Source organism: Crinia signifera, chromosome 8 (genome assembly GCF_055691185.1).
Source record: "Crinia signifera chromosome 8, ASM5569118v1, whole genome shotgun sequence".
NCBI lineage: Eukaryota > Metazoa > Chordata > Amphibia > Anura > Myobatrachidae > Crinia > Crinia signifera.
Window position 1 is genome coordinate 135,901,793 of NC_139224.1, and position 12,807 is coordinate 135,914,599.

At 44.1% G+C, this 12,807-nt stretch overlaps 1 protein-coding gene across 8 annotated transcripts in view; it reads right to left on the minus strand.

Moving 5' to 3' along the window:
- Positions 1–12,807, minus strand: part of RALGPS2 (Ral GEF with PH domain and SH3 binding motif 2) — a 149,807-nt gene that overhangs the window by 18,025 nt on the left and 118,975 nt on the right. For 2 of the 8 annotated variants that reach the window (XM_083157231.1, XM_083157234.1), the window contains exons 11-15: positions 12,268–12,335; positions 9,830–9,965; positions 8,173–8,330; positions 6,767–6,821; positions 5,051–5,128 (exon numbers count right to left, since the gene is read on the minus strand). In XM_083157231.1, the coding sequence (XP_083013357.1) occupies positions 5,051–5,128; positions 6,767–6,821; positions 8,173–8,330; positions 9,830–9,965; positions 12,268–12,335 (495 nt within the window). The remainder of the gene's footprint in view (positions 1–5,050; positions 5,129–6,766; positions 6,822–8,172; positions 8,331–9,829; positions 9,966–12,267; positions 12,336–12,807) is intronic. The other 6 variants (XM_083157232.1, XM_083157236.1, XM_083157233.1 and 3 more) reach the window with 3 other exon arrangements.

Consider the following 12,807-nt stretch of genomic DNA (forward strand, 5'->3'; position numbering starts at 1 on the left):
GTAGACTCTGGTTGCTATAGTAGATTTACATGTTTGAGCAATACAGCTATCTGACCATTGTGGACTACATATATGTAGCTGCTTGTGAACAGACATAACTCACTGCCACATCAAACTTTGCTTGCTGGAGAAAGCTTGCAAATAACTTTGTATTTTATAAATGTTCTGTTGAAACTTCAGTAGACAATTAGAAGGGCAACAATTGGATAAACGGAGCTGTATCACTCTGTAAGGAGATCCGCAATGTCTGTAAGATCACGTCTACAAGGACAGATTTGTGAAATGGCCTAACTACAATATGTTGCATTGTATCAAAATATCAGTGTTACTTGTAACCGCAGAGTAGCGCAATCATGGACAGAAGTGTAACTGCACCTTTTCCTGTTACCAGTGGGAGATGTAGCCGGCGCTGCAGCTGCCCAGGGGACCCGCGGCTGCCGCTGTTGTGTGGGAGACAGCGCTGCAGCTGCTCAGGGGACCCGCGGCTGCCGCTGTTGTGTGGGAAACTGACCCGGTGCTGCAGTTGCCCAGGAGATCTGTCACCGAAGCTGCCAAAGAGAACCGGGGTCACTGCTGGTAAATGTGAGACCCGGCACTACCAGTACCAGATGTACCCAGGCCACTTATACTGGTGTGTGTGTGTGTAAGGGGGGGGGGGATGTACCCCTTTTACACATCTGCTCTCCATCCTCTCCCCTAACTAACCCCTTCCTTGCCTCCCCCTCCATCTCTCTCACACCCCCTCTCCCCTTTTTTCTCCCCACCCCCATTTCTCATCCCCTCCCTCCTTTTTCTCTTCTGATGTCTCTTCCTTATTTTTCTCTCCCTCCCTCTTTCATCTTTTTCTCTCGCCCCATCTCTTTCATCTTTTTCTCTCGCCCCATCTCTTTCATCTTTTTCTCTCACCCCATCTCTCATCTTTTTCTCTCACCCCATCTCTCATCTTTTTCTCTCACCCCATCTCTCATCTTTTTCTCTCACCCCATCTCTTTAATCTTTTTCTCTCACCCCATCTCTCATCTTTCTCTCCCTCCATCTCTTTCATCTTTTTCTCGCACCCCATCTCTTTCATCTTTTTCTCTCACCCCATCTCTTTCATCTTTTTCTCTCCCTCCATCTTTCTACTTTTTTGCTCTCTCCCTTTTTTTGGATCACCCTTTCTTTTTGTCTACTGTGCCCCCTCTCCCACACCCCAGCTCTTTCTCCTACTCTCTCTTCCCTTTCTCTCTTCCTAGTCCCTGCTCTTCCCCTGCTCCTTCTCTCAGCACTTTTGAACTCCCTCTCCTTCTTACTTCTCTATTTTGCTCTGCCCCAAGCCTCTTTTCTCCTCTCTCTCTTTCTCTGTTGCTCCATGACTACTTTTCTCCCTCACACACTCTCACTTTCTGTATCTCCCTCATACCCTCTTGCACTCCCTTTCTCTCGTTTGCACCCTCTCTCACTCCCTGCCTCTCTTTTGCACCCTCTCTCACTCCCTGTATCTCCCTCACACCCTCGCTCTCTCGGGTCATAAGATGATCGCGCGACTCGGTCATGATCTGTGGAGCTCACGACCCGCTCACGATCTGCATCCAATCCGATCACGACCTGTACCCAATAGAATGGTCGTTTACAGATCCTACCTGCTGCAGGTAGGATCTAAAAAACGACCCGTGGGGCCACACATTGGATCGGATCAGAAATGGCCCAAAACATGCCTAATTTACATACAATTGGTCAAGATCTGTATCTAAATTGGGTAATTTTGGGCCAAATCGTTTTAGTGTGTACCCTACATAACAGTGCAACAGCCTCTGAGAAGGCCGAAGAATCAGTAATGTACTGTCAGCTTTTTAAAATAATACAAACCAATCTCAATCACTGGTCGGTTTGAGGAGCTGAAACAAACATTTACGAACAGATGATTTTTATTTATAATTTTTAAATGTTAGTAAACGTGTTTTAGCTCTGGAAGTACGACATCGATTTAGAGATTTGAAATTCATGAGTCAGCCTTTAGTAAACATACTAATTGATTTTGACTATACAGGTTTAGTATCCCTTATCCAAATATACGTTATGCAAAATATTCCGAAAACCATAGTTTTCCAGAATTACTTTTTTTTTGATAAAAGAACTACTATGGAACTGGCACTACTGGGGGACATGATATGGAACTGGCACTACTGGGGGACATGATATGGAACTGGCACTACTGGGGGACATGATATGGAACTGGCACTACTGGGGGACATGATATGGAACTGGCACTACTGGGGGACATGATATGGAACTGGCACTACTGGGGGACATGATATGGAACTGGCACTACTGGGGGACATGATATGGAACTGGCACTACTGGGGGACATGATATGGAACTGGCACTACTGGGGGACATGATATGGAACTGGCACTACTGGGGGACATGATATGGAACTGGCACTACGGGGGACATGATAGGCACCAGACACCCCATCCTCTCCTACCATCATTGTGGATTACAAATCAAATTTATGGTCCCCTGAACCAGGACTTGTAGATAAACTTTAGAGCAACAATTGTGAGCTCAGGACAAGCAGCAGCTGCCATCACTCCAGAGGGCTATCATCCATCTGCAAAATTAAAGACGCAGGACCTATCCTAGCGGAAAAATAGGGGTGTCTACTCCCTTAACAATTTATTGAAAGTCAGAGATCACTATTACTGTTATAATTTAACAATTTTCTTTTTTATCTCAACTTCATTATTATGTGTAAGTTGTTGCTAAGAAATGTTTTAATTTTAATACACGCTGTGTGAAACTTTATCTTTCCTCAAAAAGCGCAGTTTTCTCTTTTCTTCATTAGGCGTGCCTCCCCTTAGGGGTGGCCTGAGGGGAGGTTTTAGGGGACGGTGTGCAACGTCGGCTCCAGGCCGGATATGCCCTTTTTTCAGTCTCTGGCTAGTCATTCTCTGGCCTGCAATGACTGGTGCACACTGTAAGAATAATTCAATGGCGAGCCTATTAAAATGGGTTTTGGACTTTAATTCGCAAGGCGGGATTTCTATCTAGCAGGGTGGAGTCCAAGTGAACACTGGCCGCTGCGATTTCATGGCCACGTGATCAGGTGCGAATTCCCTTCTATGCCTCACAGCTGATTGATAATACTTGTATCAATAACAATTTAGAGAAATGTCTCCACCAATGAACAGGGAGTACAGCCCTAATCAGGAAGGAAGCGCTCCCTCTATCTACTCAGCCATCTGCATTTGATCAGTGGTACCATCTCAAGACACACTATATAACATGACAGCCATAATAGCACGTCTGCTTTCAATAACACAGGACCTTACCGGTAACCTCCATGACAAGGACCATTAATAATGTGAAGATCCTATACGCTGAGGCTTCACAAGCTTCTGTGCAATACACTCTGTAATAATAGATACTATCGTGTAGCTTGTGGCGTTCTGACAGCCAGACAGGGAAAACTGAAATACCATTACAACAAATGCAGTGTGACAACAGGGGCCATGTTCTACAAATAGAACACAGACAGGCCAAGGAGGAGACTTCTGGAAATAGGTGACAGTCTGGAAACCTATTCTGCAAGTTCTACAACGTGCTTAGAACCCTTTTGAACTACATGGAAATGGGCACTGCTCCTTAGTGAGCCCTGTATATGCATCCGGGACATACACAAAGAAACCTCCCCACCGCTATAGATGCCACTTACTACATGTCATGCAAAATCCAGTTATCTGGGCCATAAAATTAAAGGAAAAAGCTTCTGCCGCATAGAGAAAAGAGAAAATGCAGGCGCACACGCTTATGGGGCACACACACACAGCGATTAAAGGGAATTTTCTAGATCACTTAGAAAATGTCACTTTATTGCTCCATGTTTAGGTGCATAGCGATCCACAGCCCCGTGCGTCGCTATCGCCCCAGTGATTAATATCCAGTATGATGGATAGATGGAGTTAATAGTCGGGGTCAGGACAGTGTTTTCACAGAGAACCTGGTTCTGACAGATCGTTCAGTGGCACAATGCTGTTTAGCTCTGTGTGCTGAGCGATCTAGCATAGCCGAGAATGTTCATTGTTATGTGTGTAGGCCCCTATAAGTACCAAGAACACTGCTAATCAGTTATAACAAAGTCTGCCATTTAAGTAAAATTCAGGTCAAAATATGTGCCCACCTACCCCAACTAGGTGACCTCCTCATGTGGGTCCACATCATTCCTAAGGTTAAAGACCAGAGTGCAAGAGTTTCTACCTTCCATGAGGGCAGTTCCAGGGTAGTTTTATCACATCCCAGTACCAGAGCAATCTTTATAGTCGGAATGGGGGGTGTTGGCTATTCAGACACACAGTGATGCCGTGTCTATATATGCTGAAGGTGGACATCTAGCTGTATACGGGTATGGATCATAGCATCGACAGACTGAAGGTAGACATGCATCAAGGTCGACACACCTGAAGGTCGACACCTGCATTAGGTACCATACCCCAGTAGTAACTCTTGGAAGGACACCACACAATGCCCCCACCCGACCATCACAACCTTTAACCAACAACCATTGCTCATTTCCTTTGCGCCCTTCAATATATACAATACTTTCATATGTTTTCTGCTGCTTTATAGGAATTTATGGATATGTCCCTTTTAGCACGTTTATTGTGATTGGTATTTATTCTCCAAATTACGGATAACAATATGTTTTCATTGTAAATGAATGCGAAAAAATACATAATCGCTTAGGATTGTAAAAAATATAAAGCTTTTCCTAAGAGGACACACTTTGAATCTGCTTAACACGGAAATGATTGACAGCTGCTTATCTGCTCAGCCTGAGCACAAGACAGACATAAAAAAAGGGAGAAAAACTTTTGTGATGCAGAAAAGTCATTTGATTGACAAGGTTGTAAGCAAACAGCAGATTCAAAGAGGCAGAGAATGGAATATTGGGCACACACCAAACAGAAAGGTTCCCAAAGCAGAAGAAAAGCACCCAGCAACCAAGAGAGAAGGTAAATGACGTGTTCAGCCTGTGCCACACCCCATCACCAGAGTGCTGCATTTATACCTGCTGGCCTTCAATGGGCCCCGGTAGCCATTCCATGTCCCTCGTGTCATCGGACCCAGAGAATGGTACAGCCTGTTCCTGTTGGATTCCGTTAGATTGTTACTCTCAGACTTATACAGGACAGGCAGAATGCGGGCTGACATGGTTACATTTAACATGGACATATCAGAAACTAAGGCACACAAGCAAATGCAAAAATATATGACACATAAAACACATCTGGTATGGTAATGACCGAGGCAGCATGCATCAGCACACACGGATATTCATATTAAAGGAGTTCGCCCACATAAGATTATTAGTAACTTGGTCGCCAATGCAGTAATACAGGCTGGGAATCTCTATTATAATGTTAGCAAAATGTATTCCATACAGCCAACGAATGTAGCAAGATCACCCCTTTTATAAACTGACTTGAAGTAGTACCGTAGAGCCCAGCTAGGTGGTGCTATTGTGGATTGATACCAAATGTATTTTCCAAAGAGTAAGTTCGGACATGGTGCAGATAAATAATATTCAAGAAAAACATCAATAATTTAATTTTTACAATCTCTTGCTTCAAAACTGGTAGTTTCATCTTTCCAGTAACATGCAAATCTCTGAATACTCTTTGTATTTTGAGGTACTGTTACGTTAATGAAATGACAACTCCCACATTTGAGGAACTACAGAAACACACGGTGGTGGTTCTTTCCCGCCTGTGTGCACCTTAACCCATGATTTCCAACTTCTCCCAAGCTCCTTATTATAATTTTCTATTCCTTCACTGAAAGTATGACAAACCCAAGGCATTTGCAAGCAGCGCGTTCGTTTTAAAACATGGCACAAATCATCTGAAACCAATTCCAGGAACATGACAACAAGCTTGGTGTACTGCAATGGCCTCCACAGAAAAGGACATTTGGATGTGGTGGAGCGGGAGATATGCACCCTGAATGTACAGTAGACCGCTACTGTGTGATGCTGTCCTGCTAACATTACCCAGAACCCCATAGAAATATTTACAGCAATTTGTTCAAATCATGCTATGCTGAAACAAAAGGGGACCTTTCCCACTACTAGCCACTGTGTGTAAATACTGTAACTCATTTCTCCTAACACGGTCCCACATAATTCATTTACCACCACCAGCAACTGCAGTCTTTCCCTTGTAATTCCTTTCTCCACCACCAGGGTCTCTCACTGCACTTTATTAACTCACCTTTTGCTTTACATGAAAAGGACATCCCTCTCTGAATACCTGTAACCCAACCCCACCCCCAACCACATCAACTGTTGCTTCTTACATCATATTCAAGCAAGTAGATGACCAATTCCACGCTATTATACTGCATGCTGTTTGTTTACATGCAGGTAGGGGGCGCCTATGGACAAGTGGCATGGAGGTGACCTTAATGGGAGGCGCTATACGTGTTTTCTATGCAGACTTAAAGTATGTGGCCTGCTACTAGGAGGGGAGATAGCAGTTCTATATTCCACTCTCAGTGAAATATCAACTTCATTCTACTTTTCTACTTTTTTTTTTTTAGAAAGTTCTAGTTTGAGGAGAAGAAAAAAAACACGCATTTTTAAGTATCAAATCATTTTGAGAACATCCACATACGTCTCTGCTAACTTGCCAATAGTATAGAACGCTGAATATAAAAGAAAAGATCAATTCATTCCATTGGCTCGGGTAGGTGTTATTGCATGGTATACAAATACATGTAGGCTTACCTTTCAAACGCAGGCCATGACATATCCTCACTGAGCTCAGAGCCATCGCTGCTCCCTTCAGGAAAAGGGGGGGAAAAAAGCAGCGACAGTCAACAGGGAATGTATACTAGCAATGGAGAGAGCGCGTAAATATAAATCAGAGGAACTGTAACACATTAAAAGGTAATATAAATTATCTAACCACATGTCTGACTACAGATGAACATTCCAACCGCATTACAAAAGCCCTAAATACAACGGAATGGAAAAGGATCAGCTGTTAACCCATAACGGTCACACACAGCTTTGTGTTGTGTCATGTACGGTTTCTGCACCATTATGAACAGCAAACAGCACTGCTGTGTAGGCTGCATACTGACAGGACTCAGACATATCAGCACATCGCTACAGATTGCAACAGTCACCTACAGACTGATGGGGCACTATGATGATTGCCTTCAGTGTGCTAACCTCTCATCAAATAGAGTCCTTGTGGTCTTATGTAAGCGTAGACTTTCCTGAAGACACCGTGATGTCACACTGGATTTACCATCCTGTAGTATGGAAGGTTACCATCCTTTCATCAAACAGTACAAAAATCTTCAATATTTTTATTTATTTTTAGTAAAACTTTGCAAAATGACACATTTTAATACAGATGAATGATGCACTAAGCTGTCAATGTGCTAGTTGACTATGGTCAAACTATGGCAGCTGTTGTGAAACTACAAGTCCCATCATGCCTTGCCACAGTGTTGCTAAAACTATTGCAAGGCATGCTGGGATGTGTAGGCCACAGTTTGCCCATTCCTAGCCTAGACTTCCTGTTCACATACATGCGATTTTGTCACACAAGGTAAAACTGGCAGAAACCTGAAGAGTGTGGCACCGGGCACAAATATTGGGTACATGACATCACACATAGCGAACACATTTCCTGTCGCACCATCTACACTACTCTGGTTATCATGAAGGAAGTGGATTACCCTGAGCTTGTTCCCATAATCGCCCAATAACACGCAGTATTATCAGGCACTTCATGCGACAGTTACTCTAATAATTTTATATCACTATACAATTCCATGTGACATTAATAATTCGCTGTCACTTCTATAAAAAAGTATTATTATTAAACTTCAACTAGTCTAAGTACAATCATATGCTTCTCCATGCTCACATAAACAGCTTGCATAAGACTTCTCCAATTATAGTTATACTGGAATGTGTTTTGTGTTCCATCATTTCATACAGAAGGGGCTCATTCACTTGCGGGGCATTTACCTCTCTCCAAGTACCTCTTATTGTCCCCACCGGTAAGGGGTAGTCATTTCTACTTACTGCTAAAGCCAAATTCCTGCACTGAAATTAGTCCGAGGATGCAGCTAAGAGGACCAAGCCAGGGTTAGTGGCCACCTTCAGATACTTACACTTACCTATGGATATCCCACTTGAAAGTGTGGAGCTTTCTGCTTGCCCTCGTGATGGTGTATGTGGCTCCATTACACTGTCATCGAGGAGGTGCCGCGGCCCGGCATTCGGAAACGTTGCACTTTTAAACTCAGCTGTGTTCATTTTATGGATGAAGCTAAAAACAAGAGCAAACAGTAGATCGGACATGCTTCCTCGTACAGGCCACGTTCTAGATTGTATGTACCACTAGAAGTGGCCTTCATGACACAGTACAGCTCTCATACTATCATACTTCGCATAAAGTCTCACAAATTGAAGTGAATTTTTAATGTACTTAATTAAAAGTAACCTCTTGGCTATTGCTACCTTCAATTATTGCTCTTTGGATTTACTCAGGAAAACCAAATTTAGAGATGTGCCCGCTCCCTTTTTACACAGTAGTCATGGCAAACCTGGTCATATCCTGCAATTGCCCCAGTTACACATAGGATCATATGGGTGTGGGCACAGTGAACAGATCGCAGTGTGGGACATGAAAACGTGCAATCGCAGCACATAAGCAAACGTGACCCGTTCACAGGTAGGATAAGCGAGGTCACTATTGTAAACGTTCACATTTTAGAGGCAATTCAGACCTGTTTGCCAGGCTGCGTATATACGCAGCCTACCGAGCAGGAAAATGACGTTCACCATCTAATGATTTTTGTTTTCTCCGTTCATGGATTAAAAAGTCAATACTTACTTTTATCCTGGATGGAGATAGCTGAAAAGGGGCGGGTGCTGACATCATGTGACTTCAGCCACCCTGCCCCCCATTTCCCTTCTTCTGCCCCATGCCTGTCCACCATTGAGCGAACAGCCCTCGCAAAATTCGTTCGTTACTGGGGTTTGCACATGCACATATTCACCCATGTGCAAACCCTGACCATCAGACATGGGAGTGAATTCGGACCGCAGTGAGCAGGTCTGAATTGCCCCTTTTGTTTTGGCAATCGGGTCGCACTAAAGAGCCCTTCTAGTCACGCCTAGTCATGGGTGCACACTTTAACGCTGAGCATCTTTCCTTGCATTTTTGGCCCGAAAATGTACCTTATACGAATCATTATGTAAATAGGACAATAAAAGCAGAAATTACGGCTTAAAATGGCTACATTCTGTGTGGCGACATTACAATGTTTTCCTGGACAACACTGTAACGTAGCCTTTCCTAAGCAGATACAGCTGGCCGATTTGCATAGGTGACGGCTCTCACGGGCCGTGTGCGCCATGACATGTACGGAGGCTAGATGGGGAAGGACGCATCTGAACTTCAAACTTAACTTAGATAAAAGGTAGGAAGGGAGGTCAGGCTCCACTTCACATGACGATAAACAGAAATTATTTGCAATAACTAAAAGCAGTCAGCACTGAGGTACATAAGAAAACTTCGACCACTGAAGAAGTTGGCTGCACACAAAGGCTGAACAACAGGATCAACATCCAAATCTGCCACATATGTGGGAGGTCTGTTGTGTCTCATCAATCTGAATAAGCTGGATCTGTTCCCACTGTTGGGAAGAGACTGCACACGAGAACAAGCAGTGCTCATCTTTCCACTGGATTTAGCAAAATTCTACGAAGTCAGCCATTCCACACAGATCACTACAGCTGAATATAAGTGCACGAATCGCTTACTTATAACCCAAACTGTGGCATTTGCGGTGGCCGAGAGGGATCAGATTTCGAGGAGATGGTGGTGTTGGTGGTAGCAGCACTCCTTCTACTGGAATGCTTTTGCGGGAACTCTGAGGTGAGGCTCCCACTTCTGGACCTATCAGGAGATGGAGACACATTAAGTAATTAAGTATTTAAGGAAAACAGATTGGCAAACAAAGTGGAGAGGTTTAAAAATAATACGAATACTCATTGGGTCGGTTAAGCATGTTGAAGAGATAAGGTGGACATAAAATGCAAGACGATAACGCACTAGCCAATCAACTGTGTTTGAAATATGATAGCTGGGAGTTGATTGGTTGGTGTGTTATCTCCTTCCACTTTCTCTCTTCACCAGGCTTAATACATCTGCCCCAATGTGTCATGTGTAGAAGTCTTGTTACAGGTAGTACTCAAAAGGAAGATCAAACATATAACAAAAGTGTGTCTGGCTGTATGAGCAAATATACACATACATATCCATAGAGTTGATTTTAGAAATCGCACAGAAATGTAATTAAAACAACAACCTGAAATGATGACGCCCATATATACATATAGGTGATATACGACCCCAGTTCCCACTTCTGCCAATGCTGGAATATTCTAAAAAGCCAACATGTTGGAATTCCTGATTCGCCTATCAGGACCAAAAGATGATCTGAATCCATAAGTCAGGGAATTTTAACATGCTTTGAATGCCGATTGCATTTATTGGATTGCAATCTGGGATTTGTGCCATGGACATATGGCCCACATTAGAAACACAACTGCCAAAAAATGTTACCTGGGGGGGGGGGGGGGGGGGGGTGTTCTTTGTGGTTTGAACAGATTTCTATTTAGGTACTCTTTACCTAGAACGGCGCCCGCGATTTGCATCGCGGGCGTCGGGGGTAAAAAATCGCGGGCATCGCGGGTACATAAAAAACGGGTGCGACGCGATGCCCGCAATTTTCCCATAGGGATCAATGTTAAAACTGTGATTGGACGCGATTTTACTGTTAAATGCCTCAATGCCCGCGATTTGGCCATAGGAAACAATGTTAAATGGGCCACAGAGCCCTAATAGTGCCCTTGAACTGTGAAATGGCCCCCACAATTGTTAACGCCACCCCACGATCAACGTCAACCCGAAGCGTGGTGAGCGCAGCGAGCCCGCGAGGGGCGGCGGTACGCGTCCTCCGACCTTTTCATACCCCCACTATCCACGTCGGCGTGGAGTTGAGAATAGAATAGTGTGGCGAGCGCAGCGAGGCGAGCGCAGCGAGGGGACGCGGATACCTTCAAAGGTAAACGCGTCCCTTCGCGGGCTTCACAGGTGTCCGCGTCGCCATGGACACCTGGGAAGCCCGCGAGGGGACGTGTATAACTGTGAAGGTATCCGCGTCCGCTCGCCACGCTTCGGGCTCGGTGGCTCGCTGCGCTCGCCACACTATTCTATTCTCAACTCCACGCCGGCGTGGATAGTGGGGGTATGAAAAGGTCGGAGGACGCGTACCGCTGCCCCTCGCGGGCTCGCTGCGCTCGCCACGCTTCGGGTTGACGTTGATCGTGGGGTGGCGTTAACAATTGTGGGGGCCATTTCAGACTTCACGGTGACTATTTGGGCTCTGTGGCCCATTTAACATTGTTTCCTATGTAAAAATCGCGGGCATTGAGGCATTGAACACTAAAATCGCGTCCAATCTCACTTTTAACATTGGTCCCTATGGGAAATCGCAGCCATCGCGGGCATCGCATCGCACCCATTTTTTAGTGCATTCGATGGTCGCGATGGGCACCGTTCTAGGTAAAGAGTACCTCTATTTTATTAAGATTCACCATACAGCATGGCCTACATCACAAAACGTACCAGGAAAGACTAAGATTTCTTAATATGTATACTTTAGAGCAGAGAAGGGAAAGGGGGGACATGATAGAAACTTTCAAATATATCAAGGGTTTTAACAAGGTACAGGTGGGAGACATTCTTCACAGGAAGAGGAGCAACAGAACACGAGGACATGCACTGAAACTAGAGGGAGGAAGATTCAGGGGAAATGTGAGGAAGAATTACTTCACAGAAAGAGTAGTAGATAAGTGGAATAGCCTACCATCAGAGGTGGTAGACGCAAATACAGTAGTACAATTTAAACATGCTTGGGATAAGCATATTGATTTCCTTACAAAGCAATAAGGATCAAATATGGTTTGAGGTAACATGTTTAAAAAAGGGGCAGACTAGATGGGCCAAGTGGTTCTTATCTGCCGTCAAATTCTATAAGTGTATAATTTAGTTCATCCCATCAAAAAGATTGGGCAAAGAGAAAAATCAACCTTGCACATGCCTTTATGGTTGTGACAGAACCTAGTTGTTAATACAATTAATCTCCCCCTACGGCAAAATCTAAATTGTGTACATGTGAAAAAACAAGCCTCACCTACTAGATCCTCCCGAGAGGCCGCAGTGCGTGGGGTGCTGGTCCCAGGTTCAATTTTCAAAGACAATCTGCAAATGAGCAAGAACATTACATGAATTGTTTTTTTTTTGGAAAGATGACACTCATCACGCAAAGCACCTAACAACCCCGGGCTGCCTAAATGTTCTCATCTCCAGCTTTGGAGAACCAGGGAGACGTAAACCCTAACCAGAATTAATGTGACCACATGGGTTTATTACAACCATAAATGACAGGTATGAAATGATCCATAGACATTGGAAGTTGAAGGAAAAGCTAAGTAAAAGATCTGGAACATATTAAACACAATATATCTGAAATTGCCGCTGGGAATTTGTTTAGCGGGCATACAAAGCAAAGCAAATGCTGACATAAAACAGAACATTTTCAGTGCAGTGGAAATGTTCATATGTAAAAAATTACATTGTTATATATGAACAAACCTCTATCTATACACCAGCAATGCACACATACATATCAAGGTAATATTGGGGAGGCTAAGGGGGTATTCAATCTTCCGCC